Consider the following 22,880-nt stretch of genomic DNA (forward strand, 5'->3'; position numbering starts at 1 on the left):
TACCACTGGCTAAAACTGGCACTCTCATCACAGTCTGGTTTGGACTATTTGTTCTTTAGTGTGAGGACGGCTTGGGAATGGTTGGATTTGACGATCTGAAAAAGGCCCTTCCCACCCTGAACATTTCTGTGATTCCAAAGACAGACGTGTTTCTCTGCTATACTGACAGCCCAGCTGATTAATGAGAAAAGCTGACTGATGTTAACAGGAGCTGGCCTACAAGGATTTAGGCTGTCTGAGTTGGAATCGGTGATGGTTTCGCTTCAATGGAAAACAGAATCTTTCTTCTGAGGTCTCTGGCCATGAAATCGGAGCTATAAGGGGATAACTCCTGATGATGCTGGTAGAGATACATATCTTCTTATGCCTCCTGGCTTTTCTTTCACTCTTTGATAGTTGGCATTTGTAAGAGGACAGATTTGTTACACTGCACCTCAAACAAGCCAAGGAGAGAAAGCAGTTCCTTAGGTGTGAGTAGCAAGTAAGGGGAAACATTTAATGACAAGATAGGAAGTTCCTGACAAGCACCTGGTCAATGCATGTTCTAATGGTTTAGGAAGAAGAGCCCAACAGGATGAGAGAAGATTGATCCCAGGCAACAGCACAGATGCAGCATGGAGCTGTTCTATCTGCTCAGGCACACAGCACTCTGCTTTCTGGAGGACTAGGACTAAATAGCCAGGACACTGTTACAGATGTCATTCTGACACATCTGAGAGCTTCGTGAAATTCTCCATAATACCAGTGAATTATAGTTGCCTCCAATCAATTGCTGAGCCTGGTCTATGGAGTCTGTTCTTCCCTCGCCTCTAAATTAATAAATAATTAGCTCAAATAGCTCCCATTAAAAAAAAAAAGAATAATAGGACAGATAAAGTCTAGGAAAATCAGTTTAACCCAGCTTGCCTGAAGGGAATAAATTTGGCAAAGAGAAATTTCCCCCAGAGAAGGAAAAATCCCTGTTGGAAAAGATACCAAGTTAAAATATTTTTTATTTTATAGCTTCAGTCAGGTTTGTTCACCTTTGCCCTGGGGGAAGGGAATTGAAGTTTTTTCGGGGCATTATTCCACTAGGCAAGGCCTGATGAACTTAACATCTTAACAGACTGGGAGTAGCACAGAAGAAACACAAAAGATAACGACCATCAATGACCATTAATGACCCTCAACTCTAAACATCAACCCTGGCATGGTCAGAGACACATGGTCTGGGAAAGGAAGGACAGGAACGAGGACAAAATTAGCATTGGAGGCAAGCAAATTCATATCCAATAGAAAACCAAATACTGAGAACTGCATAACTTGGAACCAATGAACATTGAGCCAACGAATCTCCATGGGTTTTGACTGTGTAAAGTTAGTGAAAATCTGGTAAAATATATGTATCATGGAATTATTTCCTCTGCACGCTGAGGCTACGTGAGGATGAAATTATTTCTGTTGTTCTGTTGACATCCTGGTCAGAATAACATCCTACCCAGAATAAAGTAATGCCTTGATTCTCTAATACTAAAAATGTTGTTGGAGGGTTTTTTTGTTTTTCCCACAGTTTCAGTGACATTGCCACCCCCAAACTTCATGTTCATAATTTAAAGCCAGGTTATCCATGCTGCCAGCTAAAAATACACTTTTCTGGGTGAAGCTCAAAGTGGGAATAAAAAATTTATGTGCTAATACAGAAAATTGAAACCCCCAAAGGAAGCAGGAAGAGTAAAAGATGATGTCAGAAAGAGTCATTCAAGCTCAATGGAAGAGTGAAGAGCAATAAAAATGCCCTAGAATTGCAAGAGACCTTACACAGCCAAAAGGATACCTTTCCCCAGCCCTGTTTTATCAGGTGTTTAATAAATACACCACTAACATCAGCATCAATTAAGTCATTTGAGCAACACTGTTCTTTCACACTTCCAGGTCATTAGGCATGACTCTTCTACATTTTTCAGTATGACAAGTAGTTTCTTAATGTGATTTAAGTAATTTATGTCATAAGGTACCAAAACAGCCAAAAATCACAGCGTGGCAGCCAAACTACAAGATAAAACATCCAAATTGATCAAACTCAATATAAGCCTTTCTCTAACTTTTCAGGAATGGAAATCTGATTCACCTTTTGGATATTGCCCATTGAATTACCTTGTGTTCCTTGTCAGGAAAGCATTTGTGGGGACACAGAAGGGCTCCTGAGCTGTCAGCTCAGTGGCAGCTGCTCATGCTTGTTGTCAGAATGTTATCTTTCACTGAATATTAACTCTCATCTTTTATTAAAACAAATAAAATATCAAAAATGGGTAGGAAAAAAAATATAGTTTCCTAAATCAGGTGCAAGAACACATGAGATCATCCCTATCTCTGACAATTTTAAGGTACCTTTTGTCCTTTATTCCCCTGTTTTCTTTGTCATGCAATATATTTGATATTTTGCAGGTAGAATACCTATATACTCTGGCATAAGGAACCGGAAAGTCATAGTCAGTTTTACAAGAGACACAACAAATACTGCCTAGGAGGGGGCTTGGAAGGCTGAGGAAAGCTCACATTCTGGCACATCTTCTTCTGGTTAAAATGAGAGGAGAGCAGCCAAATTGTGAGGAAGTGGAGAAGGTCTTTTGCAATGTACAATAACAAACGTGTGGTAAGAGGTCTCTTCTGAGCTCTGAGGCTTTCCACCTGAGATGTTTAACTAAATGTTCCCAGTTTTGTGTGCTGGACATCTATCACAGGACTACTACTAGCAGCTTGTAATGTTAACATCCTTCAAAAAAACATTCTGTTATCTCATAGTAAGTACAAAGTACGTGAGCACTTTCTCTGGCTTCCTGTGATTGTGCCGAGATGTTTGTATCTCTGCCAGAGCCCCTTTGCCGTGCTGCTGCTGCAGTGATTCAGATCCTGGGAGTGCCTCCTTCCCTTCACAAGCTCCAGGAGCCTCTGACATTGAAATGCACTCCACTGTCTCCTTCTTCCAGCAGTGCAAGCAGGAGCACTAAACAGAGTCATGACAAGCAGATGTGGCAGAAATCTGTCAAAAGCTGAAGCTGTTGAAGGTCACACCCAAATTCACACCTGCATTTTATTTGAAACGTGATAACTAGTCGAGTCTGAAATGGGAGATGGGGGCAGGGAGGAGAAGCTTGAGACAAAATCAACAAAAAATGTACAAGACAGCAAGAGGACCATCAGGAGTTACATGTGTCTTTGCACTCACCTCTGGCAGGACAATTCATCTCAGATGATAGCACACTTGTTTGCAAAACAGATTAATTGAAAGTGGGTAGGGAGGCTGGAGAAGTAAAAACAAATCTGCAGATTCAAAATCCAAAAGCTAGAGGTTCTGAAACTGACTTTCAGGTTGCAAATAAGCCCTTAGGAAACTTTCACAAGCTGCTTCTGGCACGGGGTAGTAACAATGTACTGCAAGACTTTGCTGTGATGAGGCTATGCCACAGAGCATTTTAGCAAAAGATAAGAAATAAAAAATAAAAAGGTCATAACACAGCAAACCTTTTAGACATTTAGGAAGATGAGGGAGAAGGAAGGAAAGAAGGGAATGCAGTGAACAAAAATATGACCAGTACCTTCAGTATCATTTCACAGCTGCTATAGACCACATATTTACCTTCTCCTTTGCTTTAAATCTGAATCTTCACCACTGTTTTGATTTTTCCTGTGACATTAAGGAAGTTTTAATGAAGTGTCATAGAGTTACTTAATACAAATACACAGAACTACCCATAAAAAACCCAAAGTGTTTTAGTTTTTTGATGGATTTTTTTTCCCCAGTATGATGTCAGGCAGAGAAAATAGGGTATGCGCTTGTTTTTAACCCTTCAGGACACCTTTACAATAAGCTTTGAAGGCATGATTCCATTCAACGTCTCATTGCAAACCCTTGACTTGCAAAATTAAGCAGAGCATGCTGCCCTTTAGAGTTTCCTACTGTTTCCAGCACAGCAGAGCGTGGTGGTTTCCTCTTAACTCCAGAAAAGGGTGCATAAACAGCACAGCTATTGTTATTAACAGTTGGAAAAGGAAAGTGCATGAATAAAACCAAGACTCAGGAAGGCATAATTAAGTTAAAGTCTACCTACTATTGTCAGTCTTCACAGTCTCACATATGAGATAAGACTTTAAAAACATTTTGTTCATGTGGTAGCTCAAGAGAAAACTTGCTATTGGCATGACTGTCCAATAGATCAGCCCAACGCAAGTCCCAGATGATAAGACAATTTCCTGCTGCACAGTGCACAAACACTTTTCTTGATATGAGAGATTTTTGCATTGCATGTCTCTAACTCCACTGCAGACAAAATCAGCACAGGTTTTCTGGTGCATTGATAGCTTAGTTGTCAGAAGGGCTCTTTTGACTTTGTAAAAACAAAAGAGTAGTTTTCTTCACAGCGGCAGGCACGGGGCTGTGGTTTGGGGTTGTGCTGAACACAGGCTTGATAATATAGAAATGTTTTTGTTATGGCTGAGCAGGGACTGCACAGAACCAAGGTCACCCTGGGGAGGAGGCTGGGGGTGTGTGGGTCGCTGGGAGGGGACACAGCCAGGACAGGTGACCCAAACTGACCAAAGGGATATTCCAGACCTTGTGGCATCAGGCTCAGTGTATAAAGTGGGGGAAGGAGGAGGAAGGAGGGGATGTTTGGACTGATGGTGTTTGTCCTCCCAAGTCACCCTTAGTGCGATGGGCTGTGCTCTGCTGGAAATGGCTGAACATCTGTTCAACAACGGGAATCAGGGAATTCATTCCTTGGTTTGCTTTGCTTGGGTGCATGGCTTTTGCTGCGTTTCTCAACTCACAAAGTTTCTCTCTCCTACCCTTCTGATTCTCTCCCTCCTGGCAGGGGAGTGAGTGAGGGGATTTGGCTGAGGTTAAAACATGACAAAAACCATTCAAGAAGCACATTGCTGTTAGCACCTACGAGGGCTCTATCCAACAGAGCAAATAAACATAACTCCATTGCCTGAGAGTTACACTGATTTATTTGAGGTCACTAAGCATGCACTATGGGTGAGTTTCTTCTCTCCCAGACAGCTAATGGCAGATAAAAGGCCTGAAACAGTTCAGAAACCTGACAAGGATAAAAGCTCCACATGAAATTGGATTTCCTCATCAATATAGCTGCATTGTCAGAGACCCCTTTGCCAACTCTGGCTTTGAAGGCCAAACAGGTACTCATTTCAGGGCTGTCAGAAAGAGATGTAACTCTCAGGTGCTGGCTCCTGAGGCAGTTCTAGAAGACTGCAATGAATATGGCACAGTATCTGTGTTTGTTTATACTTTATAACAGATCACAGCACCAGGCAGGATGCCCCAGTGATGAAAACAGCTTCTCAGCAGGACAAATCATCCCAGGTAAAACACAATCTTCTCAATACTCTATTGCTTCAGAATTGTCCCTGTAATTTGCTTTTTGGACGTGCTCAAGGACACACAGCACAGAATCTCCACCCATTGTGTTTTACTCCTCTAAGCCATTCAATTCAGCTTGTACCAATTGAAATTGCCACTAGTTGTATTTTTGCTGGTGTCCTCTCTAATGCAAAGTGGTTCATATATGGGACCATTGAAGACAGCTTTATGGCTCATTTGTGTAATCCTTGGGGCAGCTAAAATAAGGACATGTACTTATAACACTGCTTTGGAAGCTCAAAGCAAGCAAGCAAATCCATCAGTGCTTTCACTCACCAGGCAAAAAGAGCTCCAGAAACTAACAGAATCTTGCCCATGCCAATAATGCAGCTTTTCACATTTTTAACATCATTTTCCCACAACAGCACGCAAGCAAACGACCTGACCAAAGCTTCCTTTCCAAAAACAGCTGCAGTGTTCTTGCTCAGGTGGTTTTTTTTTAATAGCAGGTGGGTTTTTTTTACTGGCCCCTGGAATAGCCCCTTTCCCAGGACCCAGCTGTGCCTCAACGAGCTGAGCACTGAGCATGCAGAACCTCCAGTTTCTACACAGAAAAGCTGACAGTAGTTAATCCTGAGGCTCTTACCTCCTCCTAACTGGCTGCCCAGACTCATTCTCACTGCCGCCAGATGGGTTCCTTCGGCGAGAGTAAGGAAACTTTGGTGATTTATTGCGGTCACTGGCAGAATTATACAGTCCACTAAGGTTGAAAAGGAAGAGCAAAGAGTCAGCTTTAAAATTTCCAGGGCGGTTAGGCCAGCTGAGATTCAGCTCACAAAAATGAACAGATCCATGAGCGCACGCACACACACACACTCAAGTACAGGTGAGCATTCGGCTGTGTGCGCTTTTCTGGGTGTTAGTGGGTGCTCTATGTAAATGCAGATAGCACTGCTTTCTAGCAATAAATTTTTCACACTGAACCTTGAAATGTAGGAGAGAGAGACCCCTTATCATTGCCAGGTCAGCAACTCTAAGATTACAAAGTTTAGATTTTAGCTTATTAATATTATTTTACCGTAATAAAATTTCTGTGCTTTAGTATAGCGTACCCAACCCAGAGCTAGGTATTCTTCCTGTTTTCCATGGATGTAACAAGTATGAACACTTCCCATGTTTTGTCATGACATTTGTCTTCATCACAGAGCTGACGCTTGGGAACATGAAACAATTCTATCTCCATTTCTCTTCTGTTCATCCACACAAACCTCTGCCAATGGTATGGAGGTGTCCTAAGCTCCAGCTTTCTTTCCACTTTCCTAAAAGCCTCTGGCCATTCAATTGAATCCATTCTTCTTCATCTACTTCTGCACACAGCTGATTACAGCTCTGTTCTGCACAGGTGAAAAGTTCCCACAGCTCATCTCAATGAGAATTATTAAAAGCCTCTGTGCAACATCCAGCCTGCTTATGTGTCAAAACCTGCATAGTGCTTTAGAATTAATAGTTTTGCAGACACTCAATCCTACCATTGTTTGGCTTCTGCAAGATCAAACCTCTTGCTGTCCTGAGAGCAACTGAAACACCGGAGACATAAAGTGACAAGATGACACCACTTTTCTAAATATAACCAAAGAAAGGAGTGTAGCAAAAGAATATTTGCTCACTGCTTTGTTCCTGCTCTAGAAACTACTGCTGTTTACAGAAGGAGCACAAGGGGTAAATCATCAGGGTACCCCAAATGACACATCAGGTATAGATATGAATTGTCACAGAAAGACAGCACCATTCTGGATTACACTCTACATGCTGTCTGGTTCAGTAGCCTGTTTCCAACAGCAGCTGTTAACAACCAGCTACAGGAAGCAAAACCCTGAAGGCAGCTCCCCAGTGCTCCCTGAGTCCCACACCATTCCCAGTCCAGGGGACTTCCTGAGCCGGCTGCTGCACCTCTGTCTTCACAAGCCTTTCAGGATTTTTCTTCCATGACTCACCCAGCTTCCCCCAGGAATTCACCTCCTTGCAAAGGAGGACCACAGGTCTCCCACTCATGGTGAGTCACTACTGACTGCCTTTTCAACCACTTGCAATAGCTTCACCTGAAGATCCTTAGTTCTGTTACTGGAAAAAGAGAGTCCTGGTCGTTTCCTCTTTTCTCAGTATGATTCTTGATTTTCCATATGTCATCCCCTGAAATCCCCTCTTTTACATTCTGAAGGAAGATTCCTTTCTGCCTCTACCCTTGCTCCTTATACAGATTTACTGCAGAGCCTTTCATATTTTTGATCACCTTTGCTGCTCCTCTCAAAGCCCATTCCTTTTCCTGAGATAAGAACATCAGAACTGCTTCCAAAATGTGATCCACCAATTTATATAATGGCATAATTCTGTCCTCTTGCTTTACTAATAATTGCTACCTGTTTTTCTGACTGCTCCACAGCTGATGTTTTCTTTGTTATCCATCATAATTTCATAGCACTTCATATTAACCAGAAATCTAGGGGATTTTTTTTTGTCTTTCTGTACCTCTCTTTACGTTTTTCAACTCAACAGAATCTAACCATCAGTAACATTAGGAGTCTTTCTGCCACTCTTCACAGACAAATTTCTCACCATCCTAAACAACTTTGTATCATCACCAAACTTTATTACCCCTTTTTCAAATTCTTTGAGAAATATTCTAAATATCAGAGGTCTGTGAACAGATTTCTGTAAAAAGCCGCTGCTGACATTCAGTCACTGGCTACCTCCTCTTACACATACTTTCTTAATTTTTAACTGTTTATTTATCCATGAAAGCACCTATCTGCTTACATGCAATACACATATATTGTGAATCAAATAACACATTAATATATTATATTAATAACCTTCAACCTTCTGCTGTGGTATGATATTTATTATTGCACAATACCTAAGACATCAAGTCTTCCCTTACCTTTGTGGGCCATTTTCCTCCCAAGGAGTGCTTGTTTTACTTCTTTGTGTTTCTGGACTGTTTTCATTTCTCATCTTTTTAAAGCTAAATAAGAGTACAGACAAATACACATGTATATATATATTTTTAAAAAACCCAAAACGCTGTACACAGATCACATTTTCTTTTATGCTGACCACTTAAAATTTAATTTTAAAGGCATACAGTCATTAGAGAGATCCACCCTGGCACACAGTTACTTATTTGTTATGTGAAAGAGGGCAAAGAGCTCCTATCTTGAAAAATCTCTCCTATAAAGAGCAAACATAAGAGGAAGGAGAAAGAAGAAAAAAAAAAAAAAAAGAAAAGCAAGAGAGAGAAAAATCATATCTGCAACCTCATAATTGTGGCAGCACTGACTCAGAAAAACAGGTAATCCTGTCTCCAAAAAAACATGAGCAGATGCTTAAGCAAGAAGTCTAACAGTAGGGCAAACATACAGCACGATCTCATAGTCTTCCATAATATGCAGTTAAAAGATTATTTAATCAGAGGCTTTACCTCCTTTTTATTTTACAAAGCTCTAAATGAAACTTTTCTTTCATGGATTTATTTAAATATCTTTAGAATATTTTTTAATTTTTGTCATAAATAGTGCCTAGTAGGAGAATATTCCAATATCTGGCTATGACATAAACAATTATTTAATGTTATCTCAAAACTTCTACCTGGTTCAAAACTTCAATCCCTTGATCCTGACCGTTTCTCTGATTATAGAAAGAAATAAAGAAAAACAAACAGCTATGAATGACAACTCCCTAAATCAAAAACTCCACCCCTTAATTTTTTTTTACACATTTTTACCTGTCTAATCCCTTTTCCAAGCGAAAGAACCACAGACTATTTAATCTCTCCCAGTACTGGGAGTCAGCACATACCTCAGGTTATCCTTATCATATTTCTCTACCATTTTTCCAGGTGTACAGTACGTACTTTAAAATGGGAGCAACAAAGTCAGGGGTGATGAAAACTATTCAAAGCATGACAGATCACAGGTTCATAGGTTCAAAGAGTAGCATATCCTTCTCACACCCTTCCCAGTGAAGCCTTGGGTTTTATTTTTGCCAGAAAGACATTTTTGTGAAAGAACTGACTTCACTGACTGCTGCAAGGCAAAGTATCAGAAGAGTCACGTGGTTTGAGAGATATTTCAGCATTTATGACCAGTCTCCCACCACACCTATGGGGATGGGGGGAAAAAGCAGTATGCTCCAATTCTTCCTTTATTCCTATCATTCTCGCTGTGTCAGGTTTTACAGCTTCTGACCCATTAACGCCCCCAGATAATTGTACTTCAAATGCTGGGAAGTGGCTTTTAGCCGAAGCACACCCCTGTCCAAAGGCTTGGCAGAGCTTTTCCTGCAGCACCATCTCTAGAGCTCTTTTCCTGCAGTTCACCTGAGACACAACAAGGCAGCCTCACTGATTTCCACTAAGGTCATCAAGTACTACTGACAGCAACCCTGTACAGTCATTAATACACCATATAGTTGTAAAGTGCAACTCAAGCAGGAAAATAAAAGCTTTACTGTTGCTTACAGAGAGGAGGATATAAGCTGGGAGTTCTTTCCCCAGAGCAGGAGGTGACAGACTCAGCTTTATGAAGGAATCGTGGCTACTTAACTCACTAATCCACTTTTAACCTCAGCCTTTGGTTACTACAGGTCACTGAGTTAATCATTTAATTCTCACAGAGTGAAGGGTACCTACAGAAGTATTTTCATTATAATAGCTTTTATGCAAAGCATCACATAACTTAAATGTTACGCACCCATTAATTATTGACTCATGGATGCATGCAATCTATTCCCAAGCTTAAAAATATGTGCTTACTACAGACTGAGCAAGTAACCCACATAAATACATTTCTGTTCCATATTGCAAAAAGGAATTGATTTGCACAGCATGTACTACTGAACGATTCCTAGGCTGAACTTAAACAACTCTGAATTCTGTTTTCAAATCTTAAAAGGAGAAAGAAAATGTACCTGGAAGGTAAATTTACTGCATTAAATTCACAAGTCATTATTCATTTTGAGCAGACACACACTTTACAGACAGAAAGCTAGACCATGGCAGCTCTTCAAATACCAGCAGTATCTCCAGGAATGCAGTTGCAAAACGTACTCAGTTCATTCGAAGTATGTGTAAGGCTTAGGATGTGAATGTCAAGTGAGATTTCATTGGAGGGTTTTTATAATTTGAGGTTATACCACTTACACAGAAGTGGTTAACTATAGATCTCAACAGTGAATTAGATGTTAAACGTGAAAACTCAGCTTGTGAACACTACTGAAAGATGCTCTGCAAGCATCACTAACAACTGATGCAAGAATTACACAGGATGGAGCAAACTTCCAAACTTTAAGCACTACACAAATTTTCTGTGCTACCTCTCACATACACAAAGCCTGGCAGACCCAAAAGGTGTTTTTCATGTGCAGATAGAGACACAGAGAAAAACAAATCAAATCCTAAATGGAAAAAGAATTTCCAACATCTTTTTCTTTTTTTTTTCCTCTGGAAGTGACTAACACTGTCTAAAACATGACTCAGTAAGAATCTGCCTGTGAACTGCTTTTAATCTGTCAGGGTAAGAAACTAAACTCAGTAACCTTGAAGCTGTCATATTGAGAGCTACTTATTCTGGTTCTTTGTCTAAAAACCTATCTATCCATTTCTTTTTAACAGCTCATTGTTAAAAATTCTGTAGTAAAGGACTCCCATGCCTCCTAAAACAATGATCTCTGCACTGTGGAATAATGGTACCTTTTGTTTTATATCTTTCTTTCTCCTAACAAATCACAGAACAACACAATGGTGGGGCCATCAGGGTCCTCTGGATGTCATCTAGTCCAGCTGCCTGCTCCAGCAGAGTGACACAGACTCAGTTGCCCAGAACAATTCCCAGAGAGCTGTGGTACTATCTCCAAGGATGGAGACTCCAGCACAATTCTGGACAGGACAGCCTTTGCCATCTGCATAGGGAAAAATTTTTCCTGACATTCAGAGGGAATCTCCTGTGTTTCAGTGTGTGCCCACCTAGTCCTGTCACTGGGCACCACTGTAAAGAGTCTGGATCCATCCTCTTTGTGCCTTCCCTTCATGTATTTTTTTACTTCTGTATTCTTTTCTACTTAATGGTTTAGCTTCAGCATGACCAAGTGGCAATCATAAACTTTTTTTTAAACACACAATTAAGCATTATTTTCTAAGGGCTGGAATAGTGGATTCAATTTCCCTCAAAATGAGAAAGCAATTTAGCTCAACTTTTCTTTTGGAGGTCAACTGTTCCAGATGTTAGGCAATAGAGAACACTATCCACCAAGTATTTGCAGTACATCTTTTAGATCCTTTTTCAGAGTTCAGTCCAGATACCTAGTTTGTGAAGCCAACAGCCTCAATGCATAGGTAAACCCAGTTAAGGGTTACTCAGTCAGGAAAAAAACCCAACTGTCAGGATTGCCAAGCATGCAGAGACACATATCTAGGCAATTAAACAAAAGTTAGGTACAGTGTTTTTGACTCATTCTTTTGTAAGATCGCTCTTTTTCTGATTCAGGCACATAAATTCCACCTAAAATTAGGGGTGGGAATACAATCCCCTTTCTGAATCTGAGCCTTACCATTTCCTTTCAGATATGCTTAATAACCAGAGATGTGCACTTCAACACTGATTAATTAGACACAGCAGGCCACACAAGCCCAGGGGACCCCTGGCAATTCACTACTCCTACAGATCAGGAACAAACATGATTTTTACCTGATTTTTACTATAATTTGAGCAGTGTAATGGACAATCACTGCAAGATAACAAACCTGCTGGGAGAGGGTCCATGCCCAGCCCCTCCCTGCCACACACCCCAAGCTTGCCCAGTTCAGAGACTGAAGGCCCATGACCTGAGGGCTCTGACAGCCAGCCCACAGCTCCCAGGGGACAGACTAATAGGACTTCACAGCACTACCCTGACCAGTGCACTTTGGGTCATTATCTGGATTTTTTCCTAGTTAAACCTGAAACTGTCTGCCTTCCCATTAACTTGTGCTGATTTATGGGTTTTCAAATCATGTGTCAGCTGAAATCCCTGTTCTGCATTGATTGGAAGATCACGGTTTTATAAAATTAAATACTTGGCAACACTCTCTGACCTTTGTCAGTAGATGATCAGATGATCTTGAACTCAAGGACAGGATAAATTGATACTAATGATTTCTAGATATGTTCCTCTATCCAATGCATTGTACAATCTCTTAAAAGCTGTAAGGAAACTGTGGGTCTGCATACCTTTTCACTGGAGAAGGTGCAATAATTTTGGTAGTTCCTTCATTTTCCCCATTTGTTGTAATCTGGCTCATGTTCTTAGAACCTGGAAAAAAATAAAAAAGCCCAAAATAGTTGAATCCTGTAGCATAAATATTTGCACACCTACTCAGCATAATCACCTACAGGGCAGCACGAGAGACAAAATGACACACTAAATATCTGGTGCATGCTCATCTTGTTAAAGGTGTGTAAGGATCACACCTTTGTGTCTTAGCCTTATTTCTAGTTGCACCAGGGCACTATAAAGTTTAACATGAACCACATTCATTACTGTTCCACATAAGACAGAGAAGTCTGAAGCTGTTTTTCTCAAAAGGATGCTCTGCCACTGTCAACAGAAGGAAATTCCCTGCTCAGTCAACAATGAGAATAAAGGTGTGAGGAGAATACAGTTTGGTTCCTGCCGGTGTTATGATTTCAGTTTCCATGCTATGCTGTTTATATCAATCTGTAATTTCCCTTCAGTTCACACGCTGTGTTTCCGCCTAATTGGCAATTTCAGACATTTCTTACAAAATTGTTACCATCTATAGAAACAGATGTCAAGTAGAACAACAAAAAAAAATATCATTATTGATGTTGGGCTCCTCCGGACAGGATTCTGAGCATGTTCATTGAAGATAATTAAATAGATTGAAGATTATAATATGAAGTCCTCTGGACAAAAGCAACGGCATCACGATGTTGTTAATACAGTAGTACAAACCCCAAGCCATTTTGACTGGCTAAAACAAAAATGTGATGTCTTAATTTAAGCTGTGAAAACATTTTGCGTGCATGATAAGTTTTCCCCTCAGCCTCAGAGAAAACATTTCTTCACAATCTCCTTCAACTTCCCACACCTCCCCTTTGGCCAACAAAGTCTCTGGACCCTACCTCAACACAAATACTTGAGATTTTCTGATGCCTTTTGTCTGCTCATCAATTGGCTCTCTTACAGGTTAGATTTGCCAGTTTTCTGCAGAAATCAGCAAATACATGACTTTTTCAAACAAAGGAATTTATCTCAGTACTTCACATATTCTTCTGTGAGGCAGTTTTTGATTAAGTCACAGAAAGTCCTTGTCACTTAATGGAGTAAGAAAAACTTGTACTCCAAAATGTATCATAGCAGTGAAACAGCTGCTAGAAAAACAGCCAAGGGTCAGATGATATAAAAGTAATAGACACCTCCAGAAGTGATTGTTTGCTATGTTTGGTAATATCCCTACCATTCTGCAGGCACCCAGTCACCTCTGGGTGTCAGGCCATGGTGGATTAATCAGGAGTTTTCTGTGCACACCTACAGAAACTGTAATGATTGTCTCCAAGTATGTTCCACTTGGTGTATATTTTATTGACTACAGTACTGTTCTACCAACTTATACCTCTGTATGATATAATTATCTAATATAAAAGAGCAGACTCCAAAAACACTGTCCAAACACTAATCCCATTGCAAAAACTTAAGTATATCACTGCTTCTTGCTTGCCAAGGCAACAGGCCTCTCAAAAATACCTTAGGTAGAAATCCTGAACGTCTCATTCGTGGCCAGTTTCTCTGGTTGTTTACATTTGGCTGGATAAGGTACTCTCAGGATTGAGTGCACTGCACTGAACTTTTCCAATGAAGTGAATGCACACACTTAATTCTCTTTTACGGCCATATTGATGCTGATTTGTCCATTCAATTCAAGCCAACTATTACATTTTTAAAAACTCAAGTGTCCAAAACCATATCAGCCTGGCAAGTTAGTTAGCTTGTCATGCCTGTTTCTTATCAGGTAAAGCCACTTAACTGACATTATCTGGAAGCAGTGTTTGTGTTTAAACCGAGTCATGGGAGCAGCAGATAGTGCAACCAAATGGAAAACATGCAGTGAGAGCTCATGCTTTGCACCCTGGGCTACTGTGAGCCTACAAAAATGAATGGACTTTCATATGTCTACACCAGCACAGTCTACTCTGTGATAAGGGCTGTTTTTCTTATTAGTTTCTAAGCCTGTAGCCTCAAGAGTTTGTTCATCTCACGCCCCATGACTGAAATGCGGAAGCAGTCACACCCATCCTTTTACCAAACATTGGATTTTTAAGTAAACCTTAAAGTATAAAGCTCGAAGTACATAAATTAGGAAACAGTTAAAATCACCCCCAGATTCATTCTCTCAAAAATCTAACTTTCAAATCCAATCTTACAATTCTCTGGGAAAATACTTTAACTGGGCCAGACCAACAGCTCTACCTACCGCAGCTACCAGTAGGGCAGTGAGAGGCATCTGTGGCAAAATCTGATTGCTTAGGGAATATCACAATACAGACAGTACTGTAATCGTAATACCCACACCCAGGTCTCCACCTGGCTCCTAAACACTTATTTTACACTGGTTTATACAACTACCCCGCGTGCAAAGTCAGGGACAAACCAAGTCCTCAGCTACCAAACAACAACAAACCCTAAGCAACGTGTTTCCCACCTCTGAATAAACTCAGACCCACAGCAACAGGTCTGGTCACATCAATGTTTGTGCTGAGAGGATGTTCCCAAGGAGCTTTTCATGTTCAGCACTCAGCCAAAAGAATAATGAATACTTTCACCCTATGTTGTGAATGCTGAATATTATCAGTCAGGCCCTAAGACAGTAAGACAGAACAGCAAGAGATCCTGTTCCATGTTTGAGTTTATTATTTCCAAGCAGAGCAAAATGCAACTGTAATTCTCTCTCAGCTGAAATGGGAAAAATAAGCAAATGAATAAAGTTACACTTGTCTCACTCACAAGACTTGGCAGACTACAACAAAAAAACTCTTCCTCTAAATGAACCTGAATACCAACCAGCCTAAACATGCAGCAAAACAACCCCATGTGCTACTATAAAAACACAGCCTAGATCTAATATAAAATCATAGCCATTAAAGTTTCCTGATATGATTTTTGCACTAGCCCTAGAACAAGTGAGATACGAAATGTACCAAACAAGGGACAAAATTCAGGTTACTGCATTTTAAACCATTGCAATCTGTATTCTAGGAATATAATCTGCCATGATAAAGCCAAAGGTCTGCACTGTTCATCCTATCAGGGAAAGCAATCAATGGCAGTGGCTTGTATACACAAAAAATAGTTTCTCTCTGTTGACAGTATCATCTCCTTCAATCTTGATGTTAAACCACAAATATTTTTACTGAAAACAGAAATAATATTTTCTATCATTGTCTTGGCTGGCAGTTGCTACAACTCTTAACCCAGAGTTCACCAAGTGCGTGCAGTCCTTAGACTTCAGGGTACTTTAGTGGACCAATGAGACAAAGAAACATTATTGCTCAGCTCTGCTAGAGATAACTAACCTCTTCCTTCAGGTGACAGAAAAAATATATAAAAAGCACATACTATGTTTATAACACCAGAACATGTACACAAAAAGAAGCAACAAGGGGAAGGGTTTTATTTAGATGTCAGAGGTTGGAGGTTTTAGCACTTCGCAGACACTTATCTGATGGAGGCAAAGTCAATGTTATATGCTGTAGTCATGCACTTAGCTCTTACTGTCCCCACTGGTACTGACAGATTTAAAAAAATATTAAACAAAATCAAAATGGCTAATTGCAGTGAGTACAAAAATGAACCCTTTAATACATTTCACTTTCAGTCTTTAGAAAAGATAAAAAGGGAAAGAAGCAGATGAGGAAAGATGCTGAACTCAGAAAAGGTGAAAGGAAGTTATTTTATACGAGGTATCCGTGAGCTGTTGTTGGATTTGGGGAGGTAAATGGAAACCTGACTTTCATCCCAAAAAAATTAAATTATAAGACTTTGCCTAGTTAGATCTAATTAAAGGTGTATTTGACAGAAAATACTTTATGATATAGTACACGTTAACTGAAATAACCCTGTTTAAAATGTAGGACAAGTAATATTTAGCCTTAATATACCATATTACAAACAGAAAATGAAGAACAAAGGACTAGCCATCAATGATGACCATCGGCATAATGTCACTATACAAAAGGAATATTTATTTTAAGGAGAAATGTAATATAATTTTCTCACATATTTTAGTCAGGGAAACTTTTACATAACCTGTAAAACCTATTAGAGCACCAGGTAAATTTGCAAGATAAAAAATAGTCTACAAAATAAAATCTACATTGGGATAATATATTTAAGTAAATGATGGTTAAAATATGCCAAATAGTCTTGATTCATTGTGTGAAATGGACTTTGTTATATCTAAGAACAACTTTAGGTAAAAAGAGGCAGATTTATTTAATGCAATAGACTATCACATGTTGCCTGACACAGCAAGGAGAAGGAGCATTAGCCTTCATTCTTCTTCTGGAATCCCGTTTAAATGGAGGAAGAGTATTCAATGTTTATAACTGTGAATAGCAAAGACAAAATTTTTTTAAAAAGGAGAAAATATGCTTATTCATAGGGCAAGATGGCATTTGAAAGACATAGCTCTCTTCCCTCAGCCCATATTTGAGCTGGAAATTAAACAAATTAATTTAACATTAATATCATCTAAGTTAATACATTTGTCCCAATGATATGACTGCACATTTGGAATACATGGGTAATCAATTAAGCTGAATTTGAAAAGAAAACAGATGGATGATAGAGATTACACAACTACATGTAAGTAAAATGGTGAAAAAGCAGACATTTTATTTTCAAGCGGAAGAAAGTGTTTAAATGCATCAAAATAGCGAACACACGTTGCCCAGAGAATTCTGATTCCAATTACATCAGCAGAAGAGACTACAGAAAAGTTTCAGTTTTTCTTCATATTTCCAGCCAAAGAGACTGAAAACAAAATGAACAAACACAACACATGCACAGCCTCACAGCAACACAGACTCACCTTCTCTGCCTGGGCTAAGGCAAACATTATTTTAAACCAAGAGCTGAATTTTAGCTGACAAATAGCCACACAAATTTCCTGAAACAGAACCAGGGACTAATGAGGTAGGAAATGCTGTTTGGCTTGAATTGCTGCCCTAAGAACAGGACACTCCAGCTGAACAAAAAGTTTAAGTCATTAGGTTCAAGGGTCATTAGCTACTTGTCCTCTCAGACACCCACTTAAAACTGCACACACAATGAAACATATCAGAATCAGAAAGCAAAGCAATTCTCCTCTTTTTACACTAAATAAAATAAAATAAAATTTTAAAAAATGTTGTAAACTGCCTCTATTTTCCAAGGCTACGCTTTCAATTATGTTACATTTCAAGAGCCACCACAGCTAAAAGGCAGAGTTTTGTTTCTAAAAGCACACCAGTTTTGTTTCTAAATCAAAAGACCGCATTCAGGATAACCACTGGAGGTTTCCAGAGGTATATATCTGCTCTCTTTTTAAAAACAGGTTCTCAAATTCTATAGTGGCATATTGAACGACAACAAAAGGGAGATGCTATTTACATTTTAAAGCCCAGACAAGTTTTTTCTCAAACAGCAAACACACCCCCCCACACACACACACATGCTTTACTCCAGGCACAAGTTTGACTCAAGAGTGTCTGCCTTCTTGTCATAGATGAAGCTAAGCAATACCCATGTAATCATATGTGGACCTGGAGCTTGACATCTTCATTACCAAATTTCAGGAAGCATCCATTATCTAGGGCATGACTTCTGTGATCCTTAATCCTATCTCCTCTAACACCTGTGAAAACTTCCAGCTTGCCACAACAGCTTCTGCATGCAGAACAGATTTCCAGCTCACACATCTGAAGCATGTTAAAACTGCATGGCACTAACTTCTGTTCCACTTAATATCAAAATAAAGGGATACTGTTCTTGAAATGGGAAGAGGGTGCAAAAAGTGGCACGCTGGGTCTAACAGGCCGAACAATGGGATACTAACCAAGACACACAGGTATAAAATTCGTTTGAAAGAGACAGGTCTCCAGAGGGGAAAAACATGTTCACACTGCCTGTTTTCAAACTTCCCTTTCAACCTTTACATTAGACCTACACACATGGGGGCTTATCCCCTTTAATCCACAGCAACTCTTTTATTTTATCTGGAAAGCTGGAGGTTTCATATCCTGTTAACCTTCGATATAAATACTGACTGAAAGCAAAACACAGAATCCATCCCGAGAGAGCCTCAACGACACTGCAGCAGTTCTGAGTCACCTCATGATGACAAAATGAACCAAAAAAAGAAGACATCTGCGCGCAGGTCAGCAGAGAAGGACCTACCTGTCTGTTGTGCTCTTTTGGGGTAAGTCTTGCTGCGACTTCTTTCAATGCTCTGGTCAGGCCGCGGAAGCTGCACAGAAGGGTCTCTGGTCATTCGTAAAGATGTTTTTCCACTTCAAAACACAATAAAATCATGAGAAAAAACATGCTGTTAATTTGTCATCCCACTTCTGGTTCTCCGTTGAGTGGCACTACCCCGAATTTTGTTTCAAATCAGTCACTGGCAAAATCATCAACAGATTGTGCCAAGCACTCCTATATTTGTCATTTCTAGTGGAGATACACCACTGAAACAAAATGGTTTTTGTTAGGAATCGCTTTTCTAACCTAGAACATTCTAACGTACAACTTTCTTAAGCAATATTATTTCTTCCTGAACTTTTTCTGCAAGTTTCCTCTCAGGAAAACATGTTTAATATTGTTTACACATATTTAATATTGTTCAGTTCCAGTCAGTCAGGGGCTACTCCTCTGGCATATGGACTGACAGCCTGAAAGACTGCAAAACAAACTGTAGTAAAGGACTCTCACTAGCACAGCTGCAGATGACCACAAATTGAGTAAAAGTCTTGATTCTTGTTTGCAGTAGGGTTTCCCTTCACTGCACCATTGAAGTAAATTACTAAGTTTAAATAAATTCTTTTACACTCATTTTAATGTTCCTCTCAGTGTGCCTAAACAGAATATTGTGGTCATAACAAAAAATCTAAAATTCATATTCCTCCCCATAACTCCATATTTGTTCCTGGAAACTTACAACACAAGAGAAGAAATTGTCACTATTAATTCCTTAACACCTGAAGTTTGATCATTGGGAAGTAAAATGATTGTACTAGAAAGTACTAAGCAACTATACAGGAATTACTTATCTAGATTTTCTGAATTTTGTGAACAGACTCCATGAAATACTGATAGTATTTTCACCAGTAGCCCTTCACAGATATTCAGCACTGCAGAATTCCAATGTTTTCAAAATTATAAAAGAATTGAAGGACAAAAAAAAATCTCAAATCCTAACCCTACATCACAGTAATGATGTAAAAAACCTTTTTTTTTGTTTATGTAATTAGTTTATAGCATGCTCCCAAGTTAGCCAAAAAACTCATCTGCTCAACTTTTAACTTTGGCAACCACGACAGTACTGCAAATTCCAGAAGCAATTTTAACAAACATCTGGGAATAGGACCTTCCACCCCCACTCAGACCTCCAAAGCATCTGATCTTAAGACAAAAAAATTGCCTTCCTGAAAACTGTCTGACACACAATGAGAAGTACCTAAAAGATTTAACCAGAAAAAAAAAGAAGAAGAAAACCAAAAACAAACAAACAAACAAAACAGAACAACATTAAAAACACAATACCACAAGACAAATGAAAATATTACGGTCCCCCCCACTCACCCAGAAAAACAATGGGATTATGGTTTCTGCTCTGAGCTAATGATGTGTGCAGATACACAACACTGTCACTGTTTTCGATGATACAGTGGGGGCCAAAGACAAAAAGGGAAGACAACCAAAATTGTCAGTTATGACCATCATCCCAACATGGCAGGCCTGATCACATATCACACATGACATTTATTAAAACAGGAAGATGAACTGAACTGCGCCACAAAGAGCAATAGCTCAAACACAGTTAACTGCCCCATGGCATGTTTTTTTTAACTGATAGGAAAGTTCTTGCCGGTACAAAGCTTTCTCCTCCCCAGGACCAGTGCCCTGCTCCAGTCTACTGATGTGATCCAACAGAAAAAACTCATCTGCAGTATTCTGGCAGGAATCAGTGAGCTCCTACCCATTATCCCAGACGGGGTAATGCAGGATTCATTACAAACACAAAAGGCAGGACAATCATTGCCCTGCTGTCCACAGCAAGGAGAATCTGGATCATGATAGAGAGTGTGATAACTCAATCTGGATTAGGAAATGGGCAAAATGACAAAGATCTGCCTAACTAATGATTATCAACCTTACTCATTATGATCCATTTATTTCTTGCATGATAGAGGAAACAATGCTCCTTATCCATCCTTTATTTCAAGTTACAGCATCTTTCAAGGTTTAGAGCCTTGAACATTCATCCAATGTTGTCACCTATTCAAGTCAGAAAAGATACACCCTCATTTTGGTATTCCCCAGCTGTCAGGAAAACCTCTTTAAGACATGAACATAATTTCAGGATTTCGAAGGAGATAATGATTTAAAGAATTGTCAAAGCTGCTCCCGCTTTGAATACAGACTATAGCAAGCCTCAACCCATTCTGGGGATCTGGAGAAGAAACATTTGTCCCAAAACTGTCAGGGTCCCAAAGACAGTCTTAAAATGGCCCTGATTCATCTTTCATCTTCAGAACTATACTGGATCATATTCTGGGTGATGGTTTTCTTTCACTGGAAGGAAAGAGGAGAAAGGAATGAAGAAGGAATGAACTGAAGTTTTAAATAATCAAAAAATTTCACCTGTACCGATGTTTATAACCTATGGATCCAAACTTGCTGACTTTTCTTGACAGAGAGTTTGATTCATTCTCTGGCATCCTGTGTAGTTTGAAAAATAAAATAACAGAGTAAGTTGCATAGATAGGTCTGAATTATAGCCCCCTTCCCAAGTCAAGAAAAAAGAATACAAAACTAAAGGCAGCCCAGAAGATTCCATCCACCAGTTCTCAGTTAGGCACCTTAGCGCATTTCTCTTGGTGTTTTTTGCAACAGTAAAATCAAGTGCTTTGAGATGTGCAGTACTGAGAAGATTTTATACACCTCAGTAAGTAAGCAAGATGTTATGGAAATTCAATGTATATATATATATATATATGTATGTATGTGCACTGTAGAAAATAGTAATGTCTGAATTCCAAAGGCCTCCCTCAAGCTAATGCTGCTACAGAAAATCTGATGATCAAATACATCCAAATCTATTTGGCGGCTTAAATACTGCCATCTTTCTGATAAAGTCTACTCTACACAACCTGAAGTACTGTTTAGAAAAGAATGCTAAGATAAAAGAAACTACAAAACTACCAAATTTTAAGAACATTGTTTCACATCACTGTAAGAAAAGGCGATGGCTTTTAAAAGCATTCCATAACCAAAGCACAAACGTGTTTCCAGGCAGCAAGCCTTTGTTGCACCACTCTGCAGGTACAACAAGGCTCCCACTCAGTGTAGTGGCCCTATGGAAAACACAACCTAATTTCTGCATCACTCACCTGAAAAATGTATGATGCTCTACACAGCATTTCCAGAGATGTTTGCATGTGACCTTGTTACGTGCTTCAAAAAAGAAGGAAGTTTCATTGCACTAAAGACAAAACAAAACAAATTAATGTTCTTATGGGGGATCCTGCCATTGGAGTGAATCTCATTTACTGAACACAAGAACCAGTCATTGCATGTTAGTCCATGCAAGAAAAGAAATCAGCACAAAGAAAAGCAGGCTCTATAATTCTGTAGAATTCTTCATTAAAAGTGTTTTTCTTTTTGAAAAACAGAGAAAAGAGATTATTGAAACACTTATGTTCCTTTGTTCATACACATCTTCTTTCCTAAAAAACTGCAAGTTTTCCTAATAAAACACAAGTTGGTTTTTTTTTCAAAAATTATGTTTCTGATGTTTTCTGAAATGGCAGCACAGATGTCAGTCAAAAATATTCTGGTTAACAGTATAAAAAAGGCAAGAATAAATGAAAGAAAGAAAGGAGCTCAGGATCTGTTATAAACTACTATGAAGCAATGACAGAGGAAACACACAAAACAGGCCAAGGTAAACCTGAGGGGAAAAAACTACTGAAGAAGGGAAGAGTTTTCTTTTTTAAAGAAAGCAGGCCTCAGAATAATTCAAAATGCTAAGAAAAAGTTGAGAGTCTTAAAACCCAACTTAGAATCTCTAAACGAAGACAACAACAGCCAGAGCAAAAGCATATACAAAGCTTAAAAGCCAGTCTCTGGAAACTGGCAGAGAAAAGAGAAGTGGGACACATACAAACTATAAAATCAGAAAGGAGAAGCAACTGACACATCACAGTGCTGG

The 22,880-nt window shown here is 39.4% G+C and overlaps 1 protein-coding gene across 1 annotated transcript in view; it reads right to left on the reverse strand.

The window, feature by feature from the left end:
- EPB41L4A (erythrocyte membrane protein band 4.1 like 4A) overlaps nucleotides 1-22,880 on the reverse strand; it is a 116,000-nt gene that overhangs the window by 18,697 nt on the left and 74,423 nt on the right. Inside the window, exons 12-18 of the mRNA XM_014310602.2 lie at nucleotides 22,060-22,151; nucleotides 21,311-21,388; nucleotides 18,848-18,960; nucleotides 12,622-12,703; nucleotides 8,298-8,381; nucleotides 6,006-6,119; nucleotides 3,617-3,664 (exon numbers count right to left, since the gene is read on the reverse strand). Of these exons, the coding sequence (XP_014166077.1) occupies nucleotides 3,617-3,664; nucleotides 6,006-6,119; nucleotides 8,298-8,381; nucleotides 12,622-12,703; nucleotides 18,848-18,960; nucleotides 21,311-21,388; nucleotides 22,060-22,151 (611 nt within the window). The remainder of the gene's footprint in view (nucleotides 1-3,616; nucleotides 3,665-6,005; nucleotides 6,120-8,297; nucleotides 8,382-12,621; nucleotides 12,704-18,847; nucleotides 18,961-21,310; nucleotides 21,389-22,059; nucleotides 22,152-22,880) is intronic.

Source organism: Geospiza fortis, unplaced genomic scaffold, assembly GCF_000277835.1.
Source record: "Geospiza fortis unplaced genomic scaffold, GeoFor_1.0 scaffold433, whole genome shotgun sequence".
NCBI classification, from domain to species: Eukaryota; Metazoa; Chordata; class Aves; order Passeriformes; family Thraupidae; genus Geospiza; species Geospiza fortis.